Genomic DNA, 27,014 nt, shown 5'->3' with positions numbered 1-27,014 from the left:
TAATGCAGCCGGGACCAACGGCTTAACGTGCCTTCCGAAGCAAGGAGGAGCTCCAGATGAAAACTTTTTTTTGTGGTCACCCATCCGAATTTGCGAAAGTTTCTTAACTTCAACAATCGCAGACCGAGCGCGTTTACTGCTGCGCCACCGAGCTCCTCCCTTTTCGATTAAGCATAATTAAATGAGCCATAACAAATATTATTGTTCAAAGTTATATTGTTACGAAACGCGATGTACAAACCAGATGGGCTCCGAAGTAAATGTTTTAATGTACTTACACCACACAGAAAACAACGTACGAACGTCCCGCACAACAGCGTGGAATGCTCCTAAACCACAAGACCACAGTGACATTCAAATAACGATGGAATACGATACAATACAAATACACTTTATTGCACCAAAATAAAAAGAAATAATTACAAATAGACTCTTAACTAAGTAAATGGCAAATGGCGGCCTTATTGCTTAAAGCGATTGCTTCCAGACAACCATAAGGTGAGCAAAAATGTTAAAAATTGAAAGATTGCAGGTACAAACTATAAGTACAACTTACCAATAAATACATGCAAATAAATATATAACATACAAATATATATACCTAACCTATATACATAACCTAACATATATACCTACTTATACAAATAGTAAATAGTACACACAAAATACCTAATACCTAATAAGCAACTCAAGAGCTTCAGAATATAAATAGCACTACAACACACTTCATTATAAAAAAAGAACCATTAACAATATTTTTTTAAAGGAAAAGAGTTAGTACCTTGGAGTATTCAAGACACAAAAAAAAAGGAAAATATAAATTCTATAAATATATATTATATTATATAAAAACAGTAAATAATAATTTATGAGTAACCACACTGACGGAAATATTAATGTGCTATCGATTTATGTCGCACATGGTGCCGTTTGATCATGATGGCGACTGAAAAGATGCTCGAATTGCTGTAGCGTTCAATAAAATCTTTCAAAGACATAATAATTACTTCCGCACAAGGTTCCACAGCCACGCGACACAGCGACTTTGAGGTAGAATCCAAATGCGAGCGCCTACATATGCTCATCACTATTAATATGCCAATTATGGTGATTTGGCAGCCAATCAGCTCGCGACACCAAACACTTCAGGGCCCCGATACCGACCCCGCCGGCGTGGCCGACGATTTCCCTCATTCAGCGCTTATCGCTATCGACCCACTAGGGTCGATTAATTCTTTCAAATATTTTTCCTCTCAGCCGACGCCCTGAGCCGAGGTTCGCGCCCAACTGGGCACGAACCTCGTTGTACCGGGTGAGAGCCTTCAGCGCTCCCCATTTGTCCGGCCAAGTAGTTAATGCCATCTGCGGCAAATCTACAATAAGTCACGTCAAAAAAAAAAGTTAGTCAATAGCAAGATGAACTAAGTCACTATGAGCCAACCCACACCACGTGCTTTATGACCGTCTAAACATGCCTTCTTTTCATCCTTCAGAAGAAACGAAATGACTACGGAATGACAAAATGTCGGCATAAATTCGATCGAAGCGAAGTCAAGACGAGAGTTTACGTATGTTCATTACAATATTTGTGTGTGGAAAATAATTCATTTATTGTGTTTTCCTAGTTTATTTATAAACTGTACAGTTAAATTACATTATTAATGCCGATTAATGCCGTAGAAATGAGGTCTTTGCGTAGCATCTGCGGTATTAAGTTGAGTAATAGAGTGAGAAACAGTGTGATAAGACAGAGATGTGGTGTAAAAGACGTTATAGTGACTAAGATTGAGAAGGGAATGTTAGGTTGGTTTGGACACGTAGAGCGGATGAAGGATAATAGAATTGCGAAAGCGGTATAAAAAGCGAAAGTTGATGGTAGGGCTGGCAGAGGAAGACCTAGAAGGGCTTACATTGACCAAATTGGAGATGTCCTTAAAAAAAGTTTAGTACGATCTATTCTGAATCGGCGTGCGTGTATGAAGCGATTGATGAATGTGGCGGAAGCAAGAGAATTGTGTCAGGATCGAAGCTCGAAGGCCCACCTGAGTCCGAAGTCTATTAAGAGAAATTATCAGAGCTGATGGCCAACCTCCACTATTTGGAGAGGCACCTGAAGAAGAAAAATTCCGGTTTTGACGTCTAAAGTAGAAAAGTGAAGAGTTATATTTTCAATGGGGATATTTTAATTATTTGTTCGTCTGTTTTTGAAATTTATTTACGCTACATTATTTTATTTTTAATATAGTTTTGTCCTGTTGTATATATGGTGCACTTGCAAAACTTAATTCCGATTGGCAATTATTGTGATCGTTTTACACGGACCACCGTGTTGTTGGAAATGAATGTAATTGAAACGAACGAATGGATAAATGGATGTCGAATTAATGTTATAAATGTGAAATGCAAATGAATTACCAATGCAATTTAGGTGCATGAATTGTTTTTGAATATCGGAGTACATAACATAATATAATACATAATATATTACATTACTTTTCATGAGTATATTCCCAATTATAGTATACAACAGGTACAACCATCGCATTGTGAACTAAATATCCACACTTCACCGAGCATTTTGGTAGAAAGAAATCGATGTACGAAAACTATAGACAATACCAGGTTTTAAATATAGTCCGCGCTTCGTATGCCTCGTGTGTCGTGTCGTGTGTGTGAGTGTTTGTGAGTGTGTGTGTGTGTGTGTGTAGTATGTAGTATATGCGACACTCGCGGTGTGGCCTCGGGAAGTCTTTCGTAGAGCGGACTTTATTTATAACCTGGTTTTATTTACGAATCGTAGATAATTGACATCACGTGAGTTGCAGACCTTATGCCCGGTTGATGGCAACAGGCTCGCTCCTTGTTACATGGGACTTAAACATAGCTGGCGAGGCGTAAAAGTATACAATTGTATAGAGCATCCATTGCCGTATCGCCGTCTTTAATGGTCGTGCCAACTGTGTCTAGTGGAAAGACACACACACACACACACAAAAGTGTACCTACTTAAGATAAACAAAAGATCTTAGTAAAAATAAATAATTATTATAATAAAACTCACCTGAGATTTCTCAGCATAATACACCAGACTGGCGAATATAACTATTCCGAGCACCAGGAAAAATACTAAAAGGGTCAACTCCTTAGCCGAAGCCTTGAAAGTGTGCACCAATATCTTCAAGCCAGGACTATGTCTCGTCAGCTTGAAGAGCCTTAATATCTTTATAATGGAAATGAATTCTAAAATATCAGCTTTATCCACAGTTCTTCTTACAACTGTTAATTCTACCACCACATCCATATAAAAACTTAATGTGGCTATAAAGTCTATTATGTTTACGGGAGATTTTATGAACTCGATTATGTTTGGGGCTACCTGTAACAAAGGAAAGGGTTGTTAGTCATCATCAATTTATACAAATGCCTATTGGGGTAGTCAGAGGTACTTTAATCGCATGATTAATAAGTAGAAGTTTATGAATATTAATGATCCATTTGGAATTATCAAGTATGAATTCCGATTAGCGGTTTGGTGTTTGTTATGATAATTATGTGCTGTTTGTTCTCAATACACACAAATCCGGCGCGGAAAGAGGGAATCACTACATAGTACGTATAAAACAAAGTCGCTTATTCTGTCCCTATATCCCTATGTACATTAAATAGTGGAGAAATACTGTTATTTTGAGGTTTTTAATGTAATGTCGTAAATAATTTCTTGTTTTCCTCAGCATTGCACCCCAGCGAAGCCGGGGCAGGTCGCTAGTTGGCAATAAAGCAATTCGCGCGAAACGCTACATACCTCTACTTTTTTAATACGAACAGCGAGTGACTGGAGCGGCCTGCCGCACTTTGTGTTTCCAAAACAATTTTTTTTCTGGGAGATTTCAGCCTAGAGTTATTTATTTTTCGTTTGGACGTGACTTATTGTAAGTTTGCCGTAGATTCCGTTAACTACTTGGCTGGACAAATGACTGTGCTGACGGTCTGGGGCCTGTTAGATAAAACTTACAGTTGTAAATTACAATAACAATTTGATGTACATTGCGGAGTGTGTCATCAGGAATATTTTGCAGTTTCATATTAGCTACGTAATGAACACCAAATTGTCATTGTAATTTACAATTGCAAGTTTTATAAAACAGGCCCAGGAGGTGCCCAGTAGGGCGCGAACCTCGGGGCGTCATCTGAGAGGATTAAATTTGAAACAATTAATCGACAAGTTGCAAACTATTATGACAATCAGCAGTGTTAAAAATATATGGAACTGACGTAAGGCAACATATCATGTCATACAAAATGGAAAATTCTAGATCTCATACATGTATTTTGTTCTCCGCACTAAACGTTTTGCCGCGTCCTTTTTGATGCGAACAGAACAGAATAATATGTCTGCCGTCGTCTGTTACTCCAACTCATTTTGTACCTAATTACTTAATAATACAATTTAGTTAGATATTATAATATTATTATAATAAGGAGCTCGGTGGCGCAGCGGTAAACACGCTCGGTCTGCGATTGTTGAAGTTAAGCAACTTTCGCAAAGGCCGGTCATAGGATGGGTGACCACAAAAAAAAAGTTTTCATCTCGAGCTCCTCCGTGCTTCGGAAGGCACGTTAAGCCGTTGGTCCCGGCTGCATTAGCAGTCGTTAATAACCATCAATCCGCACTGGGCCCGCGTGATGGTTTAAAGCCCGATCTCCCTATCCATCCATAGGGAAGGCCCGTGCCCCAGCAGTGGGGACGTAAATGGGCTGATGATGATGATGATGGTTATAATAAGGTACCTAGTGTCGCTTCTTTTATATTGCCGTGCCCTTGCAGGGCGTCACATGTACTTTTTACTATGTTCCACCTTAACTTATGTTTGTGACATGCAATAAATAAATGAATATGAATAATCTGACTCTTCAAGGCTACAGTATCCTGGGCATGATTGTAAGTAGGCTGGACTGTCCGTACATGACTCATTGCTCCATGAGTCACTTGTACAGGAGCAGTAAATAAATGTCATATTTTTATTTCAATTTTATTGTGTATGTGTGTGTATTGTGCATCTATGTAATACTAATATTAGTGAGTAAGAAATCATTGTTACTAACAACCTGGGTCCAAGTTACCCGTAATATTTTTTTTTTTCTTTTTTTTTTCTTTTTATAAGCATTTCCACATCGTCACTTACCATCAGGTGAGATTGCGGTCAAACGCGAGCCTATATTATTAAAAAAAAACTTATAATAAAAACTCCGGACGGATACCGCTGCTGTCTGTATTGAGCCTAATTTCTCGCGCCAATTTATGTATAATATTTGAATTATCGGCAATGCGATTTAAGCGTTAAATACTATCCACTAAGCGTTAACTGTTTCAATGATAATTAACTGATAAATATGTTAATTTTGTGCTTAGTGTGATTGTTATCGGCACCGCAAATATTGATTTACAATTGAAAACTGCTAAGCATACTATCATTTTGCTAAGTGAGTACACATACATACATAAACTCACGCCCGTATTACCTAATAGGGTAGAGAGCCGCAGAGGGTAGCAGAGCCATGAGTAATCAAAGACAACTTGTTTTTTAAACAACATGTACGGTCACGAGCACTTTGGTACCATGTCACATTAACTTTTTTGACAAATTGAACTGTAAGTCTCACTAAATGTCAAATATGTTAGTGCGACAGAGTCCTAAAGTGGGTACATTATATTGCTCATGACTGTACCTACAAGTGACCTACAACATTTTGTTTGAAACTTCTTCTATTGTGAGGTGAATTTGAATTACCAACCGCGGTGTCTTGAGTCGCCAAAGACCCCATGACATGACTCATGTAACAATTACTTATCTACATCAGTCAGTAGTAACCGGGACCAACGGCTTAACGTGCCTTCCAAATCACGGATCTTACATTCGGACAATCAGGTGATCAGCCTGTAATGTCCTAACGAAACTAGGGATCACAGAGTAATTTTTGTGATATGTCCCCACCAGGATTCGACCCTGGGACCTCCGGATCGTTCAATTACTGAACCATAGAGACCGTTCTAAACTGAAATAGAATTATTGGTAAAAATAAATAACAAAATTGTCACGTACGAAAATAAAAGTCACAAAATATTTCGGTTTAGCTTGGCCACCCAATGGATCGGCAAAAATAAATACAAACAGGATTAACACTACAAACTTGCACTGAATTTTAAAACTAGGGGGAAAATATTTAGCGTTTTTGAACCCTTGCCAGACGTCGGAATTTCAGAGGAAATTCAATGAAGAGGACATTTGGGCACTAGCTCTTTGCCTGAGGTCCCAAAATGGAAATACACGCCAAGTATTTTCATTTCGGGGTCTCTCAGACGACGCCCTGAGCTGAGGTTCTTCATTTTTTCAGGTCTTAGATTTTGTACCGGGTGAAAGCTTTCAGCGCTCCTCGACCGGCTAAGTAATTAATGCCATTTTCGGCAAATCCTAAGTCACGTCAAAAAAAAAAGAAAATCTAAGTTAAAATCTAAACTTATGTATAGTCGTAAGGTCATATTTCGTTACTCTTGGTCTAATTCAACAACTGCAGCTTCTCAATTATATATTATTATAGTTGCAGTAATACAGTATTCCTAGACATCGTAACGAAAACTTTTAGGAATGATTCAGACCATGATTCTGAGGTGATATCAAGTGGAATTTTCCGTCGCAAAAGTATGGAACAGAAAATAATTTAAAAAAGCTAAAAAAAAATCATTAATTTTGCGACGGAATATTCCACTTGATATTAACTCAGAATCATGGTGTGAATCATCTCCCTCAGTATTCGTTACGATGTCACTAACACTCTGTATAAACGAGTCCCCTCTCTGCTCACACAAATAAAGAAAACAAGGAAGGTCCACACACATTACCATTAAACTATACGTAGTCTAAACGCAAAACATTAGTAATGATATAACGTCCCCTTTAAAATAATAAGCATCTCGTTAAAACCCAACGTTATCTAACGTTCCAGACCACTTCGTTATTTTGATTATCCAGCATCGTTAGCCTTGCATCTCGTTATAACCTAACGTTATGCATAGCTTTTAATAGGCTTAGGAACAATTAGATTAATGAACAATGATTTAACTTTACTTACGGTTATCGGCTCGATTTGGGTCTGGTGTATCAGATGTTTTCTTTTTTTAATTTTAAGCTTATATAGAATATATTAAGTTTCTTTATATTATAATTAGGTATATTTTTAGTAAATGTATATTATTTATTAATACATGTACGTGTAGAGTATTTATTATATTAGCTTTAGTTTACGTTTTGGTATTTATTTCTTGTTGCACCATCCCGCATCCAAGTTGTTTGTAAATGTTTGTTTCCTGGCAATGGTTGCCTGGAAGATATTGATCTAGAGCAATAAGGCCGCCCAAACTGACATTATGTTGACATTTAGTTCTGTGCAGTAAAGTATATTATATTTGATTTGATATTATATTTACATCCTTGATAATTTTTTCGACTCTATTTTACCCATTTTATAATTCACTCAGCATCAGGCCTCACATATACGTATCTATTCCAGATGATTTATACAATATATTATATTGTCTAAGAGGCACTACTAGAAAAAATATTAACCAAAGTAGGGGAAGCCCAGTTACAAGAACAAAACGTATTGACTCAGATCGATCATTTAAGGCCAAACTTTCCCATTATGTACAGTCATGAGCAATATCATGTAAGTACCCACTTTAGGACTCTGTCGCGCTAACATATTTGACATATGGTGAGACTTACAGTTCAATTTGTCAAAAAAGTTAATGTGACATGGTACCAAAGTGTATACATATTAATGCTCGTGACCGTAATACAAAATATTTCTATTTAGAGCATGCTATAACTTTGTTTCTGTATAGCATCGTAAGCATGATTATTATTAAGTAAGTAGGTATTTCTTATGTAAGTGACTGTAAGTCTTTAAAATAAAGATTCTATAAACCTAAGAACGCCAGTCTCTCATAGCAAGGTCGCAGGTTCAGGACCTAGATCAATGATTTTTTAATTTGTTTTCGATTTCATATTTGGATCTTAAATGTTTGTCACGTGCACAGCGGTGAAGGAAAACATCGTGAGGAAACCCACGCGCTGTGCAATGACTTTCATCATCATCTCCCTAGCGTTTGCGTAGGAATTTATGTAGGAAAGTGAGTAGAACGGAACGTAAGATTGATAAGAAAGATTTTTTTTTTTGTTTTAGTTTTCCCCGAAGGGTAAGGCAAAGGGAACTATGCCCATACAGCCATGTCTGACGTATTTTTTTTCTTGATGATTAATGAAATGATGAAAGGTGATGATGATGAAACCTAAGCCCCCACCCTCGGAGTAGACTCCTACTCCGAACCCCAAACGAATTAACTCAAAAGTCCGCATAAACTTTTGAGTTATGAAGCGGCTTCCCGACACGAAGCGAAAATAGGCAGATACACTTTGTTCATTGAATACTCCAATATAATAACACTCGCGAATGTCTTCCGACTAACTTAATGCGATCATTAACCACAAAACACCACTTCGTATTAATTATTTAGATTACTCAACGAAGAAAGCAACTGTCCCGTTCCCGTTTCCCGCCGAAAAGCCTCTGATAAGAAAGAAAGAGAGAGTACTATGGAAGGATACTGAATGTGGATTTGATTGTTTATGGTATGAGGGTTTTTTGGCGGGAACGGGAACGGGACAGTTGCTTTCTTCATTGAATAATCTAAATAATTAATAAGTACTAAGTGGTATTTTGTGGTTAACGATCGCATTAAGTTAGTCGGAAGACATTCGCGACAAGGTTATTATATCGGATTATTCAATAAACAAAGTGTATCTATCTATTTTTGCTTCGTGCCAACAATCCACTTCATAACTCGAAAGTTTATGCGGACTTATGGGCCGTCTGCACGTTGGGCAACGAGGTACTCGTCGCGGTATGAGCAGCCACGCTTTGGCGGCTTCCGCGGCGCGTACCTCGTTGTTGACGACAAGGCCAAAGTTCCACAGGGAAAAATTTCTAGCCAACAACAAATTCAGTGGCTCCATTGTTCAAATGTAACAATAATAACAAACAACAATAACAAACAACAGAGTTAATTCGTTTGGGGTTCGGAGTAGGAGTCTGCTCCGAGGATGGGGGCTTAGGTTTCATCATTCATTGTCATCACCTTTCATCATTTCATTAATCATCAAGAAAAAAATACGTAAGACATGGCTTTATGGGCATAATTCCCTTTGCCTTACCCTTCGGGGTACTCCAAAACAAAAAAATGATGTTTATGGTATGAAAAAAAAGATTGTCTATGATTATTGGAGTCGGAATGTGAAGGTGCAATTTTTATGTAAAAAGGAGTGAAAATAAATAAAATATATCGTTTAATTCTGTATCCCACAATTATATGAGTTAGATCTTATACTAAAGGACTAATAGCATAGCTATTAGCACAAAGTGACGGCCATTTTGTTAATTGCTCAGTGGTACATAGCTATATATTTGCATAATATATAATGCATATTCTAAGCCTTTGATTTTGCCGTTCATTAGTCATTCATAAGGCCATAATACCCTGTCAACTAGCGCATTAACTGAGGGCTGAAATAGTCACTTTTGATCCTTCTTGTGGTGTTTTGCCACTTAAGGTCGTGACCTCATCGCTATTATTTACTTAGTCCGTAATTACGGGGTTTACCTACTTATGAACTATTTACTTAGTCCGTAGGAAAGAGAGGGAGGGGAAGACCAAGAAGAGCTTACATGGAACAGATTAAAGAGAAGGCGAAAGTCGTGTCATATAAGGAGGTGAAGGAATTGGTCTTTGATAGACAAGAATGGAGAATGCTACACCGACAAGAGCGTGGCTCTTAAATAAGTGATGATGACTTAGTCCGTAATTACGGGGTTTACATACATACATACATACATAAACTCACGCCCGTAATCCCTAATGGGGTGGGCAGAGCCACAAGTGATCAAAGACAACTTGCAGCCACTGTTGATACGAATTCCAAAGATGGATATGATGAACCTTATGGTGATAAGGGATCAACCTATCGCCCATAACATTAGTCCATCATGTTAGAGGACACAATCCCTTACGGGGTTTACATACTTAAATACCCATACGTAAATACCCACTTTTTTAAAATGCGAATTTTCTTATGTTATCCAAAGCAAAGGAATTGGTGAAATAAACCTTATTGATAGGTAATTTCTAGCGTCAGGGGCACAAAATTACATAAATGGTATGGTTATTCCTTTTTTGTATGGAGAATGTGGAATGGGGCATGAAGGAAACGATTATTATTTCTTTCTTCTTCTTCTTCGTCGTTCCCTCACTGCTGAGGATCGCGACCACAAATTATGGTTTTCCATTCGGTACGGCTATATGCTGTGGACCGCTCTCTGTATGCTGCCGCCCACCATCTTCTTTAGGATGTCAGACCACCTCGTAGGCGCCCTTCCTCGCGCACGTTTGCCATCTATTTGCCCAACGATGATCTTCTTCTCCAGACTGCTTAGAAGACCGCATAATATGTCCTAAGAAGCTTAGGGCACGATTCCGGCATATTGAGGAGAGCCGCGTCGCGATCTTGATTATTTCTTTACCCTTATCTATTTAAAATGTTTTATAATTTTGTACATTTTCCCTTTTTTAAAACAACCAACCGCCATTCCCATTCATCCCTGTCATTTCGACTGATATTTCAAAATCTTTTTAACCTCTTCAAAGGAGAGAGAGTATTAGACCACATGTATCCAGCCCTACATAAACATAAAGACTATATCCCAATAGGGTAGACAGAGGTACATCCATTTCGAGATGAAATAAGTACCCACACCTCACCGAGCTTTCTGATAGACCAACGTGATAGGTGAACCGTATCACCGTCTATAGTGGTCGAGCCAACTGTGTTAGTGAAAATTGCACTTAAGATAAATGAATAACTCATTGTTACAAGTACAGTACCGGGTTTCAAACCGGCGCCCCCAGATTGAGAAGCAAACCAGTGAACCACAAGACCACAGTGACGGTTTCACGCTCCATACAAACCAATAAAAAAAGAAATAACCATACCATTTAAGTAATTTTGTTTCCCTGACCGTACACGCGGTAGAAATTACCTATCAATAAGGTTTATTTGACCAATCCCGTCTGTTTGTTCACGGCGATTGGACTTTGTTCTTTGTAGACAAAGTAATAGCAATCTTTTATAATTTTGCCCAGGTTAAGTTTAACCCAGTACTGTGTGAGAGCCATTACTATAGCAATATAAAAATAAAAATGATGACATAAGTTCACGACTATATCCCATTGGAGTAGTCAGAGGTACATTCGGTCTCACGGTCACGCTCTTGTCGGTGGAGTAATCGTCATTCCTCTCTTCTTCCCGCTAAATTCTTCACCTCCTGACACGACACGACTTGAACCTTCTCTTTTATTTGTTTCATAAATGTTCTCCTAGATCTATACCTTCCTCTGTTTCCTTCAATTTTTCCTTCTATGACATATATACATAAACTCACGCTTATTTCCCACCGGGGTAAGCAGAGACTATGGAATACCATTTGCACGCGTCTCTTGCTTCCTCCACATTCATCAATCGCTTCATACACGCACGCCGGTTCAGAATAAATCGTACTAAATCTTTTCTAAGGACATATCTAATTTGGTCAATGTAAGTCCTTCTAGGTCTTCCTCTGCCAGCCCTACCATTAACTTTCGCTTTATATACCGCTTTCGCAATTTTATTATCCTTCATCCGCTCTACGTGTCCAAACCAACTTAACATTCCCTTCTGAATTTTAGTCACTATAACGTATTTTACACCACATATCTGTCTTATCACATTGTTTCTCACTCTATCACTCAACTTCACACCGCAGATGCTACGCAAAGACCTCATTTCTACGGAATTAATCCTACTTTCATGCTCCTTCCTTCTATGATGTTTTTTTATAAACGAATCGTGTCGTATCAGGTGGCCAATTATATTTCTTCTGCGGTTCTCTATAGAGGTAGTGTAGAGGGGATGCAGAACGGTACATATTAGAAACATCCCCAGTTGGATGTCAGGGTACATTTGGGTACATTTACTGCGTATGAATAATTCAGTGGAACAGTATACCCGTATTCCATATATTTATTAGCCTGTTTATTGTTATGTTTTGGTATTCTTGTCTCTGAATTTTTAATATGATAACTTTGCAATTTGTTTGGCTTCGGGTGCTTTGTTTCGTTTTAGGAGATTTTAGTCTTTGTTTGAACGCCCGAAATTTATAATCATTTCGTGGTTCGGATGACATTTGAGTACTATTTACCTACGCCATGTTGTCTGTAAAAAAATGACCTGTCAAACCTCCAGATTCGGTAAGTGGATAGTGTGAAAACGGGATAATGCTATAGAGATGATGTTTACTTGAGCTATGTAAGGGGCTTTTAGAAGCTCAACCTTAACACCAGGCTTAGTGTGAAAGGTTCTGAACATATTTTATGTCATGATTTGTTTGATTTGCTTTGGATGGCAATCATTACTTGGCCGGGGGTCATTGACCTAATAACCTGCACATCGGAATAATAAGTTTATTTTTCTGGGATATTTATGGCGGATAGAACTGGGGGGTTAAAAAGGCCACATCATAGCAATTCATCTAAAAAAAGCAATTTTGCTATTTGACACTTGTTTACATTGCGCACTTAGTTTTAGATGCGCAAATGTTAAATTGCAATATTGCTTTTTTAGATGAATTGCTTCGATTTGGTATTTTTAGTCCCTCTGGTCCGAAAAGAAGCGAAACCAATAGGCATTAAAATAAGGAAAACACGTGTTAGCAGATGCGTGTTTCCACTATTTACTTTCTTAAACGATGATCTTTTGTAGTCAAAAAAGTAGAAAAGTAGAAAAAGTGAACTAAAGTAGTCTTTAGTTCACTTTTTCTCACGCGAGAGGGCGCGGGTGTACAAGGCAGGACGGTTGATTCTGACAGCGGTCATTCGAACGTGGGTAGGCCACTCGATAGTAGTAGATTGTTCTAAAAATATATTAAAATTTCATTAAAATCAAGTATTACACAGCTGTCTCTGCGTTTCCGTCTCAATTTTGCCCTGGTTTATATGGTACTTATAGTAATACACGTATGAAATGTATTCCGAACCTCGTGCATTCTGAAGTAATTGTGACTCCCGGATATCCTTAGTATGCACAAATTTCCATACAAACGAGTTTGAGCATGTTGGTATAATTAAACTATGTTCAATGTCGGGTTAGACCAGTTGGGGGTGACGTGGGGGAAGTTAGAAGCGGAAGCGATTTGGAATCTTTAAACTAAATCTCTGTTGAACCGGACAAAAAGTGTGTGTGTGTGTGTGTGTGTGTCTTCGAAATCCGTCCATTAAAAACATACAACTAACATTTTAATAAATACAATATTTAAATTTAAATTCTGACGTCGACGCAACCACCATATTTCGCAACCCTGCCCTAGCAAAAGCAAGCAAGCAAGTGCTAGCCTAAATATATAGTGGGATATTCTGTTCGACCGTCCCTTTGATTGCGCCTTTGGCGGCTAAATAATAATCCTGATACCAAGGTTACTGAAGTTGGTTATCCACCTCACAACCCACACGATGGGAGAGGAAGCCAATATCAAGTACGAGTTGAAGCCCCGTGTCCACTAAGGGACATTTGTCGATCGACATGTGTCCCAGGAGTCATCAAGCAATTTCACTCTACATCTCACGACATCGTATCTCCCAATATTGCCCTATTAGTAGTTGGAGAAAGATATTATAATCGTTGAAAATAGTCTGGCGACATATTACGCTGTTGCCCAATATCTCTGGAGACAAAATGTCGACTTCTTCTTCTATCGTGTGGGATGTGAGGCGGATGACCAACCTCATCAACCCTGACAAGGGTTACTATTGAGCCGCCAAAGGCCCCTGACGTGACTCAAGTAACGACTACGTACTTACATCAGTAAGTAGTAACTGGGACCAACGGGTTAACGTGCCTTCCGAAGCACGTATCATCTTACTTTCGGACAATCAGGTGATCACCCTGCAACGTCCTAACCAAACTGGGATTCGACACTGGGACTTCCGGATCGTGAGCAGAACGCTCAACCACTGGACCACGGAGGCCGTAGGGACTGACATTTGTCCACTAATCAGAAAGTAAATTCTGTATTCTAAGATGTTAAACGGGACTTCATCAACTCGAGTAGGAGCCTTAGAAAAGTATTTTCGTATATTGACATTTACATCGTCGATTTGACGATTTTACCCATTGGAGTCAAGAATATCATACTACCAACAAAATAATACGAAAATAATGACGCCATGTCCCCACTCTACATCACTGGAGTAAACTCGAGATAAGGTTGAGGTGACGTAAAAAAATGAATTATGTGTATACTATAGATACCTGCTCATACGGACGATGGGACAACGCATTTATGAGCCAGTCAATAAACTACCGGTCAGCTGTCATTGCGTGTTTCATTTATATCACTAAGAATACCAATTTTGATCCGAGTTCTACGGCCTTAAATGAGAACGGTGTCGAGCAAGGTTTGAGTTACCTACTGGCGATTTATGTTTCTGCCCCGATAATAATTGTAGGCGTATTAACTATCTGTACAATATCACGCTTGAGCTCTTCACTTGCACAGCAACCATTTCTTACAACGAACTGCAACCGAACAACTTATGAATTCCATAAGTTATTTACATTAACTTTGTTCAACTATTGCTATAAGCTGAATGTACACTTAAATTATTTCATCTCCATCTTTGAAATCTTGTTCAAAAGGCAAATTCTGGTAAAGTTTAGAACGGCTGCGCTATTCAGACTGAAAAGTTAGACGATTAAATATAAGGAGAGTTTGGTACAGCGAATGGTAGAATTACAGTAGGTACCTAAACTATACAGTTATCTTTGAAACTAAAGTCACTGTGGTCCTGTTGTACACCGGCTTGCTTCTCAAACATGCACCAATGGGTAGTAAGTTTCCACTAACACATTTGGTCTAACAGAAAGCTCGGTGAGGTGTGGATACTTAGTTCATCTTGCGATGGATGTGGGTCCCTATCCGAACACAGTCACCATCTCACTCCGGTTTACTGAAGTAAGAGACCCTCGTGGAAAGGACGCGCCGAACAGGAATTGCCCCAGTAGAGGTCAGAGAAGAACTCTGACCCCTCTGAGGCCGGGTTACGGTCTTGTATGAAACCAAAACCAAAAGCCGATTAGACCGAGCCGATATTATCTGCTTGTACTCTTTATTTTATTCCGAAATATCGAACAAAGTGTGACATGATAAAAGCATGAATTATTCTTTACAAAATATTATAAATAATCGAGTTATTAATTAAATTTTATCCGAGCTTTTGGTGCTCGACTCTGCCATTTAATCACGCCTTTTAAAAGAGTCGTGAAAGCCAACATAAAGGTCTCCACACACTGAGGCGTTACCGGGACGGTTATATCTATACTCTTATAAATGCGAAAGTAACACCCGTCTATCTGGCTGGTCCGTTTTTTACTCGTTCATCCCTAAACTGCTAAATAGATTTACATGAAATTTGGCATAGATATAGTTTGAGACTCGGGGCAAAAATATGATAGGCAGTATTGTAGAAATCGGGACATTAGGGTATGGGAAAAAAGAGAGTTCTAGGATGATTATCGTGGTTTATATAAGCCATGCCGAGTTGTGTCCTAATTCTATGTAAGAGCGAAACAGACAATCTCTTAATAACACTTTGCGGCTAACGGCTATTCAGACAGAAGCACAGAATAAAGAATAATACAACTTAATAGAACGGACACTTTCCGCCCCGCACCAATTCGTTTCGCGCGTCACGTTAGATTTACCTCACCCCCTCTGCGTCTCATTTTAGTCTAAGTGGGCGTAACTCGCTAAGAAGTAAATGGGAGCGCACGAATTAAGGTGTGGATAATTGAGACACAGACTCCGGGAGACACGATACGTTTATTCAAGAGAACGTAGTGTAAAGAACATCTTAGAGCTAGTTACTTATGTTTATATACTGACCTAATGCAATAATAAATTGCTTACATCTACAATCTTAAACTAGGTTATTGCAACAACATACAATTTCTTAATCTAGTTCTTACATGTAAAGTTGACATCAGCATTCTTATGGAATGCTGATGATGCGGAAGTAGATTCCTTAACTCACGCGGACTGCCTCGATCGCACTTATGCAGTGAAATTGCATGCGATTAGAATGAAAATTTTCTATGGAGTGTCCGGTGTGACAGAAGTAACTCAGAGGGGGTGAGGTAAGTCTAGCTCGGCGCCGTTAAAGAATTGGTGGGGGGCGGAGATTTACCGTTCTATAAGTACCTACAAAGTGTTATTCTTTGTTCCACGTCTGTGTGTTGAGATCCTAATTCCTTTGGGCACAAAATAATCCTTCATTAATTTATTCTGATCCATTGCTTAATTTATCTCGCTAATAAACAACTTTTCATTCGTTTGTTTAAGCCGAGATTGTTTTGAGGCTGGCTTGTGAACAATTTACTTAAAACATAATTTTTACAATAAGAAATATAGTATGTTGATTGTTATGTAAGCAAAAAACCTAACATAGCATCACGTTTTTATCCACGAAGGAGTAGATAGAGGTCTATAGTATATATACCCATCCACTCTTCGTGAGTCCCAAGTAATAGGGGACGAACCTAACGCCATTAACCGGGCATAAATCCTGGAAACCACGTGATATCAATTATCTTTGATCCAAATAAGAATTCAAACTCATAAGATTAAAAAAGGAAACGATAAACACCTGACAGTTAAGATACGTATGCTTTCAAAAGCACGGTTCATCTTACTTTCGGACAATCAGATACTAAGCCTGTCATGTCCAAACCAAACTAGGGACCACTAAGTGATTTTTGTGATATGTCCCTACCGGTACTCGAACCCGGGACCTCCGGATAGGAACCCCATTGCTCAACCAGCCGGTGACCACCTGAACGGGTTATTTGCTTCCAATCCAACAAAGAGGTGTAAAAGGGCTTCAATTAAATGTGATACAAAATGTATCTTGATGAAAAGGGTATACCTACTCTGAGGGTGTACCCATGTAAGTTCATGGTTCAATGCCTCTGACGACACGGGTACACCGGGGATGTGTTTTGATCTCTCAATTGAATTACATTACAAACACTTTTTTATCGGCTCCAGAAACATGTTTTTTCTGGTTAATTTTATATTTTTAATACAATAACAGACTTTGAGTTCTAGTGGATAGAATCAAAATCAGGTACCCGGTTTTATTGGGCGTGCACGACTTGGTATGCGGGAATAACTTGGTACGCGAGAATAACTTGGTACGCAGAAATAACTTAGGACACGGAAATAACTTAGTACACGAAAATAACTTGATACGCGGGAATAACTTGGTACGCGGAAATAACTTGGTACACAGAAATAACTTGATACGCGGGAATAACCTGGTACGTGGAGATAACTTGGTACACGGAAATAACTTCATACGCGGGAATATTTTGGTAGGTACGCAGGAATAGCTTGGTACGCGGGGATAACTTGGTACGCGGTAATAACCGGTCCCGATGTAAATCCCTAAGTAGGTGACGTACCACTGGCAATATAAGATGTATATTGTATACTTTCCCACTGCCCCTAACACAAAAAAACAAGATTATTTTTCTAAGTATATTTATGTTTTTATAAGTATTCACATGTATTCGTTATATATATATTTGTATAGTGCACGATCCAGTTATGTCATATATTATTTATTTTATTTTTAATATTACACCTGTAACCAAAGGTAACCTGAAAGAGATTTTTACTTAACGATAAAATGGTGCTAATTCCTGTAAATACCATCTAATTTTATTTTAAGTTATATCTGTCATTTTCTTATCCGCCGAAAAGGAAAGGGACGGGTAATCGACAAGCATAAAATTTATGGAACACACGTCACTTTTAAGCACAAATCTAAACCAACCATCTAAAAAATTTACATCAGTCAATAACCCGACACAGTTAAGTAGGCAGCACGTCAAACGGATTGCATACCAGCGACGTACCTTTTTGATTCGCCCGGGTTATTCATTCATTTACTCATTCTTCCTAAAATTAAGAGCTGTGAATCATCCGTCCCTTTCCTTTTCGACGGATATGAAAATGACAGGTATAACGTAAAATAAAATTAGGCGGTGTCTGCAGGAATCGGGGCCAATATTTGTTATGTTAAGTATAGGTATGTAGATGAAAACATCTATTTTAGTCGTACCTTTATCGTCAGGCGTTGAACCGTAAACTTACTTCCCCTAGCGATCTACATTTGTAACCCATTCAATTTGAACCTTTCTTGTTTGTCAAACTATGTCGAAGGTCTGTGGAAAAGGTTCCTTGTGGTGTGTCCTTAAACACCTCGATAAATAACTTTGTAGTTCATACACATAATAATCTTGATATTGTGACGGCCGGCAATCAGATATTTCTGGAATGTCATCGTATATTCTTCCTTTTCTGCATCCTTTTCTGTTGCATAGCAGTGTCCTTGTTTTTCTTTACTAGAATGGTCAGGGAGATTCCTCCCGAGTTTATTCGAGAAAGGAGTTCTAGTACCTACAAGACCATAGGGTATATAAGGAGTGGGAAGAACAAGGAGAGGCAGGTCAGTTTCTAAAGCGATCGGAGCAAGAATAAGAAGTGAAAAAGTGAAAGTAAAGAAAAAGTTGAAGTGAGTTACAGTGTCTTAAGCAGTGTAAAGTGCAGTGTCAAGTGCAGTGTCAAGTGCAGTGTCAAGTGCAGTGTCAAGTGCAGTGTCAAGTGCAGTGTCAAGTGCAGTGTCAAGTGCAGTGTCAAGTGCAGTGTCAAGTGCAGTGTCCAGTGCAGTGTCTAGTGCAGTGTCTAGTGCAGTGTCAAGTGCAGTGTTAAGCGCAGTGTTAGTGCAGTGCTAGTATCGTGTTTCGTGCTGTGTTGGAGTGTCGCGAAATAAAGTAAAGTGACGGTGACGAAGTTATACCGCGAAGCCCTGTGCGGAAGCTGTACCGTGTGTATAGTGAATAAATTCGTTTCTCCTTGAGCTCAGTGAGTTTCCTTCCGATCCCGAAACCCACCTCCGTAACAATATCTCGCCCATAATCCCTAAAACGGGCCTGTTGAGTATTCACATGTTTGTTGTCAGTCAGTCAATCAAATCAAAGAAATATTCTTTATTGCACATATATCTATCTACTTTGCCTGTATACACCCAATGATGGGTATAGACCTGCTCTGAGCTAGTTTTGTGACGTTCATTAGCATAGTGATGTTTCAGTCGATATTAGAAGTCGATCGATACTTTTCTTACGTATGTGTGTATATTTTTTCTACATTAATTGTTCTTAAATCAATTTTTGCTTTAAATGTTTTGTAGACGATGGAAGAGAAAAATTCGAAATTCAAATTCAAAATTCAAAAATATCTTTATTCAGTAGGTAACATAGTTACACTTTGAATCGTCAATTTTTACATAACGAACGTCTCATCCGCCTAAAACTACTGCAGCTTCTCACAACCTGTACAGTGTACAGCCGGGGAAAAGAAGCTGCAAGAAAAACCTCGGCACAGGGCCCTAGACGTTCTTTAAAAAATAAAAATAAACATAAAAATTGGTATACAATTGAGTAATTTAGCTGCCTAATATCAGTTCTCAGACAGTTAATCCCATGCATTCATATCTTCTAAATAATATTATAATAGCAAGTTTTAGTTACCAGTCCGCGTTCATGGAAGCTTCATTTTAATAAAATTCTTTCATACAAAGTTACGCCAGTTGTCCTCGCTGCAGACGAGATAATTTATTTATCGCATGAACAGCAGTTGCAGTTTGAATGTAGTTTGCATGAAAACATGAAACGAAGTATCTGTATGTTGGGAACCGCAGCTAAAGTTTTAGTTTCTGAATGTGTTTTGTGACTGGAGCGAATTGTGAAATTATTGTGAACATTTTATAGGGATATCTACATCCTAATTTTATTTTACCTCTCATGTTCTTATCCGCTAAAACGGAAAGGGACGGATGATTGACAACTGTCAATTTGAAAATGTATGAATAACCCAGGCAAATAAGATAGGCATCTCGCTAATATCCAATCCGTTTGACGTTTTCTGGCAACTTAATTCTGTCGGGTTATAAGCCAATATAAAATTTTGGAAGGGTTATTTGAAATCTCTCAGCACTCCCCATTTGTCCGGCCAAGTGGATAATATAATTTGCAGAAAGAGCCTTATAATCTCTATCTCACATTAACATAAACATAACATAGCATCACGCCTCCATCCACAAAGAGGTAGGTAAAGGAGTATAGTATACACCCATTCCTCGCTAGTTCATCATCTCCCTAGCGTTATCCCGTTTTTCACAGGGTCCGCTTACCTAACCTGAAGATTTGACAGGTCCGGTTTTTTACAGAAGCGACTGCCTGTCTGACCTTTCAACCCGCGAAGGGAAAACCAGCCCAATATAGATCAGGTCACCTCCCTAAATACATTTCTCGAGAATTTGGATTTCCTCACGATGTTTTCCTTCACCGCTGAGCACGTGATTATTATTATTAATAGCCCTCAATGTCCCACTGCAGAGCAAAGGCCTCTCTTCCCTCCTTCCACTCCTCCCTGTCCCCAGCTTGCTCGCGCCACCGTTTCAAGATACGGTCTAACTCGTCGCGCCATCTTTTCCGTGGCCTTCCCCGACGTCTGACAGCATTTGCAGGAACCCACTCTGTAGCTTTTTTGGCCCAGAGGTCATCGGGCATAATCATTTATAATCCAGACAGGAATTCTAAAATCATTGGTTTAGACCTATGCTGGGATTCGAACCTGTGACCCCAAATTAAGAGTCAAGTGTTGAACCAACTGGGCTACACTCCTCGCCAGCTATGTCTATGTATACTCGTGAATCTCTACCCATTACATGGATTACGCTTTGATAACTACTTACGTAGTTGCTATGTTAAACCAGTAATGTACCGTTTTAGGGAATGTTCCCAAAGCGGGAATATACTTTGAAATTGTTCTTTCTTGGACTCTGATATTAACTAACCTTAATAAAGCCTTTTTACACTACAATTGACGAATGTGAAGGAAACAAGAGAAGTGCGTCAGGATCGAAGTAAATGAAATTCCATAGTCTCTTGTTTATCCCTATGGGAAATAGGCTTGAGTTTATGTAATTTGTATGTACATACATACATAAACAGCCTATATACGTCCCACTGCTGGGCACAGGCCTCCCCTCAATCAACTGGAGTGGGTATGGAGCATACTCCACCACGCTGCTCCAGTGCGGGTTGGTGGAGGTGTTTTTAGGGCTAATAGCCGAGACCAACGGCTTAACGTGCCCTCCGAATCACGGAATCATCTTACTTTTTCGGACAATCAGGTGATTCAAGCCTGAAAAGTCCTTACCAAACAAAGGACAGTCTCACAAAGTGATTTCGTCAATATCCCCATCGGGAATCGAACCCGGACCTCCAAATCGTGAGCCTAACGCTCTAACCACTAGACCACGGAGGCTGTTGCTAGACCACGGAGGCTGTTAATTGTGTATGTACTTATGTTTTACACAACATTTGCGCCTTTTTACCGCCGGGAACGCTCTTGGGCACATCAGTGGTCTAAACTAAAATCACTGTATATCGCTTCTAGTTTTCGCGTCCCCTGAGGGAAGTTAACGAATCAAAGCCTTGATACGGGTCGCAAAGTAGTTTCCAACTATTAAACTATGTATGTGGTTGAATTTGTGTGTGTTTGGTAAAAAGGACATTGAAAATTTTATAGTGTGTTTTACTTTGTTAGATTTGTAGTATATATAATAGTGTATAAATATCATACAGGCAAACATGCCTCAAACGTCTGTTTCAGACGATATGTGACATCATTGTCTTGAAGTGACGCACTTTTTTTCATGGTTGGGTTAGTAAATTTTCGGAAAAGATTTTTCAAAAATAGAAACGTTTATTTTATACCTCTTAAAATATTTTATTTTCTCGAAAAAGTTTTATATACTTAACAGAAAAAATATATTTTCCTTCATTAATTTCAAATTTCGAGCGAAAACGTTTGGTCACGCACGTGACATTTTTCCCAGTGACGTCACATTTCAATAAGCAAAGAAATTGCCAAACGAAATAACTTGAAACCATATAGTTTATGTTTATTTTGTGAAATGTGACGTCACACGAAGCTCATTCATGGCTGCCCGTGTTTCGAGTCTGGTAATACATAAACTGCCTATATACGTCCCACTGCTGGGCACATGCCTCCCCTCAATCAACCGGAGGGGGTATGGAGCATACTCCACCACGCTGCTCTGAGTCTGGTAATACACAGATAAAAAATCGCATTTTTATTTTGTAAAAATAAAATATTTAAAATGATTGGATAATTGAGGAGCTCGGTGGCGCAGCGGTTAACGCGCTCGGTCTGCGATTGTTGAAGTAAAGCAACTTTCGCAAAGGCCGGTCATAGGATGGGTGACCACAAAAAAAGTTTTCATCTCGAGCTCCTCCGTGCTTCGGAAGGCACGTTAAGCCGTCGGTCCCGGCTGCATTAGCAGTCGTTAATAACCATCAATCCGCACTGAGCCCGCGTGATGGTTTAAGGCCCGATCTCCCTATCCATCCATAGGGAAGGCCCGTGCCCCAGCAGTGAGGACGTTAATGGGCTGATGATGATGATTGGATAATTAATCGTTAAATGATAAACTACCATATCCGACTCGTTTCATATTTTATTGTTAGAACTGTCAAGTAGCCAATTCTACCGCACATCTCTGTCGGTTATTGAAATCGTACCTAAGTAAAATATGTGGGTATGCAAAGTTAACACAAAAAATCTTCACATATTTCGTTGGGATCGGCCAAAGTTAAAAGCTAGTCAAATTGATTTCTGAACGGAAGCTAATGACTTTGCAAGCCATCCGTTCGGAAATCACTGATAACTTGCTTTCACAATGTTACTCCGTTCGCTTCATGTGGGGAGTGATTTATGCCTGAAGCACACTGAATACACGCGTGTAGCGTTTTATTTCCTGATAATTCAAATTCAAATATATCTTTATTCAGTACCTCTCAATTTGAGGCCGCAGGTTCGAATCCAACACAGGCCTAAACCAATGATTGTCGAATTTGTTTTCGAATTCATGTATGGATCATAAATGATTATCACGTGCTCACGAATGAGAACATCGTGAGGAAACCCACATTTCTGAGAAATGCATTTTCGGAGGTATGCGACCTAACCTGTATGGGATGATTTTCGCTTCGCGGGTTGGATGGTCAGACAGGCAGGCAGTCGCTTCTGTAAAAAAACCGTACCTGTCAAATCTTCAGGTTAGGTAAGCTGACCCCCTGAAAGGCGGGATAATGCTATGGAGATGATGATGATGATGATGATGTCAATTCTGCAAGCAACATATTAACGGACGTCTCATCCGCCCAAAACTACTGCAGCTTCTCACAAGCTGTATAGCATTTTATATTGTTTTGACAGTATTTCGTAACTTGATTTTTACCATTCGATTCATGTGGGGCTTGTTTTTCTCTTCTTAGTGTGCAGTCGGGTTTTTTGTGTCAGATCGTTATGTAAAAATGACGATTTAAAATGTAACTATATAACCTTTCTGAATAATGATAATATTGAATTTAACACATACTACACTTGTAAAACATTACCCTCGTCTTTTGGCAGTCGGGTAAAAACAGATAATCCCCTTGACAATTCCAAAAAATAATAAATAAAGGACCACTAACAAGCTGAACTACAGAACTGATAACTCAATAATCCCAGAGGCCGCGACCGAACTAACAAAGAAGAGATTACTTCACAAACTATCTGAGTGAGATCTGAGACAAATAATTAGTATTGTCATTAGGGACTGCGTGGCCTCTGAGTGGTTCAGGGATCCCCTGATCCCTGTTCAGAGGATTTGTGATTTTCGGGGATTTGTGAGTTCCGAACGATATTATTTGAACTTGCGTGTTGCGGCCAAATTTACCCGGAAGGATTTAGTGGGAAAGTTGAGGAAGTTTTAGGTACTGTTATGTGGGATTCGTGGTCTTGTGTTATAACTACTTGTTATTTTGTACATTGTTTGAGGTTTACGCGATTATTACCATAATTGAAACACATAATACCGGGTTCTTGCCGCGTTAAAATCAAGGATATGAGACTCTCGATATGTATATATTATTTTAAATAATATGATTTGATTATGATTTATTTTTTTTGGTTACTCCGCCGACAAGAGCGCAGCTCTTAAATAGAGAGAGAGAGAGAGAGCGAGAGAGAGAGAGAGAGATTATTATTTTATATTTTATTTTCCCGAGTCATGCATTATTATCTTAAGCCCAGTCGCCATTTACAAACATTCTGGTATTGTGGTCAAACGCGAACAGAGAATTAGTGTATGCACCAAATAAAATACAAATTATATCTCGACATCCAGATTTCCAGACACAATAGTTAAACAATGGATATTGGGTTTTAAAAGAATTTCAAGCCGGGGTGGTTAAAGGTACATCCACCGCAAAATGATCTAAGTATCCAAACCCCACCGAGCTCGCTGTTAGACCAGCGTGATCGAGCCAAATGTGTCAGTGAATATTGCACTTAGATAAATTGATAACTCATTGGTGCTCAAATGTTTGGGGCTATTCCAAAATTCCCTAAATCTTTGACGTAAAAAATACCTTGAACGTCATCCTCTACCCGTGTTCAAAAACGTGTTCAATTTGTTAGAAGCGACAGGGGTTTGCCTCGTGATTATATACAACGGCCTTTACGAACCCTATTTGGGTGTTACATGGACCCCTCTGTAGGTCTGGAAACATTCGAGCGTCATTTGTAAATATTCGGTCATCCAGAGATATTTTTTAGGGTTCTGACCTCAAAACGCAAAACAGAACCCATATAGGATCCCTTTGTTGTCTGTTCGTCTATCCGTTTGACTGTCAAGACATTTTTCATCAAGTTGAAATGCACATGTAATAGTTATGTCTGCGGTTCTTGAAGCTGTAAAAAAATCAAAGTTTTGAAATCTATGCAATTTAAAAACAAAACCATTTTTAGCCTTATACCCACAGATTTCATCGGGGAACAAAAACCTACAGGGTACTTTTCATGAACCTAGAATTATTAAACTTAGCAACAAGGACTTGCAGCACTAAAGGAAAATATCCCAATATCGTAAGTTATTCTATTATAAAAAATATTATGTTTTCGCGATTACAAACCACAAAGCCACGGAACCCTCAGTGTGCGTGTCGCACTTGACCGGCGATTTCTTCTGTACCTTCGGGTCAATACATCCCAGACACTCCATACCAAAATTGAATTCTTACCGTGTACCGTCTAACGAATAAGTGCGAGCGAGACACAGTCCTCTCTCTCTCTCTCTCTCTCTCTCTCTCTCTCACACTCTCTCTCTTCACTTCTTAGCGACTTACTTATTTATTTATTTCAGATATGGGTAATTCTCACCAAATCTCGAAATTCCAGTCCTGTGAGTTTATCAGAAAAACTAATCGACAGAAAAGGGATATTATTTTTTCTTTGAAAAGTATATCATTGCTGCTAACTATGGATATTATAAAATGTGACCCAATGAGAACAAATTTTTATTTTTTTATATAAATATATCTTTGAAAATCACTCCCTCACTATGTCCCACACTCCCGATTATAATATATTCAAGTGAATAAAATCAACTAAATTACATTATAACTGATTGCAAGTTGAAGTAAACTAGTAAAAAATATGATACATCTTCATTTATCTACTGCCATTTATAATAAAAAGTTAATAAAAGGGGGTACATTTTATTGTAATACTTGTATGTATGTATGTATGTATGTATGTATGTATGTATATATGTATATATGCATGTATATATACATAGTCATTACAGACAATCCAAATCGACAATGTATGCAATCTATTTACTTAAATACTTTAGACTAATATTAGTCAAACATCATAGAGGGAAAAATTTAAGGGAAGAGAGGAAGGGGTAGACCTAGGAGAACATTTATGAAACAAAAAAGAAGGTGCAGGTCGTGTCGTATCAGGAGGCGAAGGTTTTGGCGGGAAGTAGAGAGGAATGGCGATTACTCCACCGACAAGAGCGCAGCTCTTAAATAAAGAGAGAGAGAATATTAGTGAATTCTGCCAACGAACATGGTGTATAAATCTGTGTCCGGATTTTCATGAGTTTCGTCATTTCGTTAATCGCGCGAGTAGCCCGGGCAATCGGCGAGTGCTTACCGAGGTTAGTACGACCAATATCTACTGCGAACATTGCAGGATGATGCCAAGTCGAATGTGCAATATAAGGTACAATCAACCTAACTAACTTACGGCCACTTAAGACTAAAATGAGAACCAGATCTTCTTCTATCGTATGGGTTGTGAGGTGGATTACCAACCCCATCAACCCTGGTGTCAAGGTTACTATTGAGCCGACAAAGGCCCCTGACATGGCTCATGTAACGACTACTTACTTACATCAGTAAGTAGTTACCGGAACCAACAGCTTAACGTGCCTTCCGAAGCACGGATCATCTTACTTTCCGACAATCAGGTGATCAGCTTGTAATGTCTTAACCAAACTAGGGATCACAAAGTGATTTTTGTGATATGTCCCCACCGGGATTCGAACCCGGGACCTCCGGATCATGAGCCCAACGCTGCAACGCTGAAACCACTAGACCACACAGGCCGTTACAAAGGTTGATAAGAATATTATAATGGATCGGATAAAAAAAAATCAAAGAAATGAATTCTATCGTAAATGTTATTGTACGATATAAGAGTAGTAACTATTATTTTAACTGTAATTTTAGAAGACATTCTTCATAAATGTTTTCATAAGGAACTTCGTTATCTTATCCCTGAGGTTGTTACTCAGAGATATTTTTCTTAGATTCTCTTAGAGC

General features: G+C 38.8%; 2 protein-coding genes across 3 annotated transcripts in view; one reads left to right on the top strand and one right to left on the bottom strand.

The window, feature by feature from the left end:
• LOC126373959 (uncharacterized) overlaps window positions 1–27,014 on the top strand; it is a 650,308-nt gene that overhangs the window by 80,221 nt on the left and 543,073 nt on the right. The gene's annotated exons all lie outside the window — the stretch shown is intronic.
• The window catches only part of LOC126373965 (potassium voltage-gated channel protein Shaw-like), a 320,695-nt gene that overhangs the window by 128,040 nt on the left and 165,641 nt on the right, over window positions 1–27,014 (bottom strand). For both annotated transcript variants that reach the window (XM_050020368.1, XM_050020369.1), the window contains one exon: window positions 3,062–3,376. In XM_050020368.1, the coding sequence (XP_049876325.1) occupies window positions 3,062–3,376 (315 nt within the window). The remainder of the gene's footprint in view (window positions 1–3,061; window positions 3,377–27,014) is intronic.

This window comes from Pectinophora gossypiella, chromosome 16 (genome assembly GCF_024362695.1).
Source record: "Pectinophora gossypiella chromosome 16, ilPecGoss1.1, whole genome shotgun sequence".
NCBI classification, from domain to species: domain Eukaryota; kingdom Metazoa; phylum Arthropoda; class Insecta; order Lepidoptera; family Gelechiidae; genus Pectinophora; species Pectinophora gossypiella.
The sequence above is the reverse complement of the archived record's forward strand: the minus strand, read 5'-3'. Positions and strand labels throughout refer to the sequence as shown.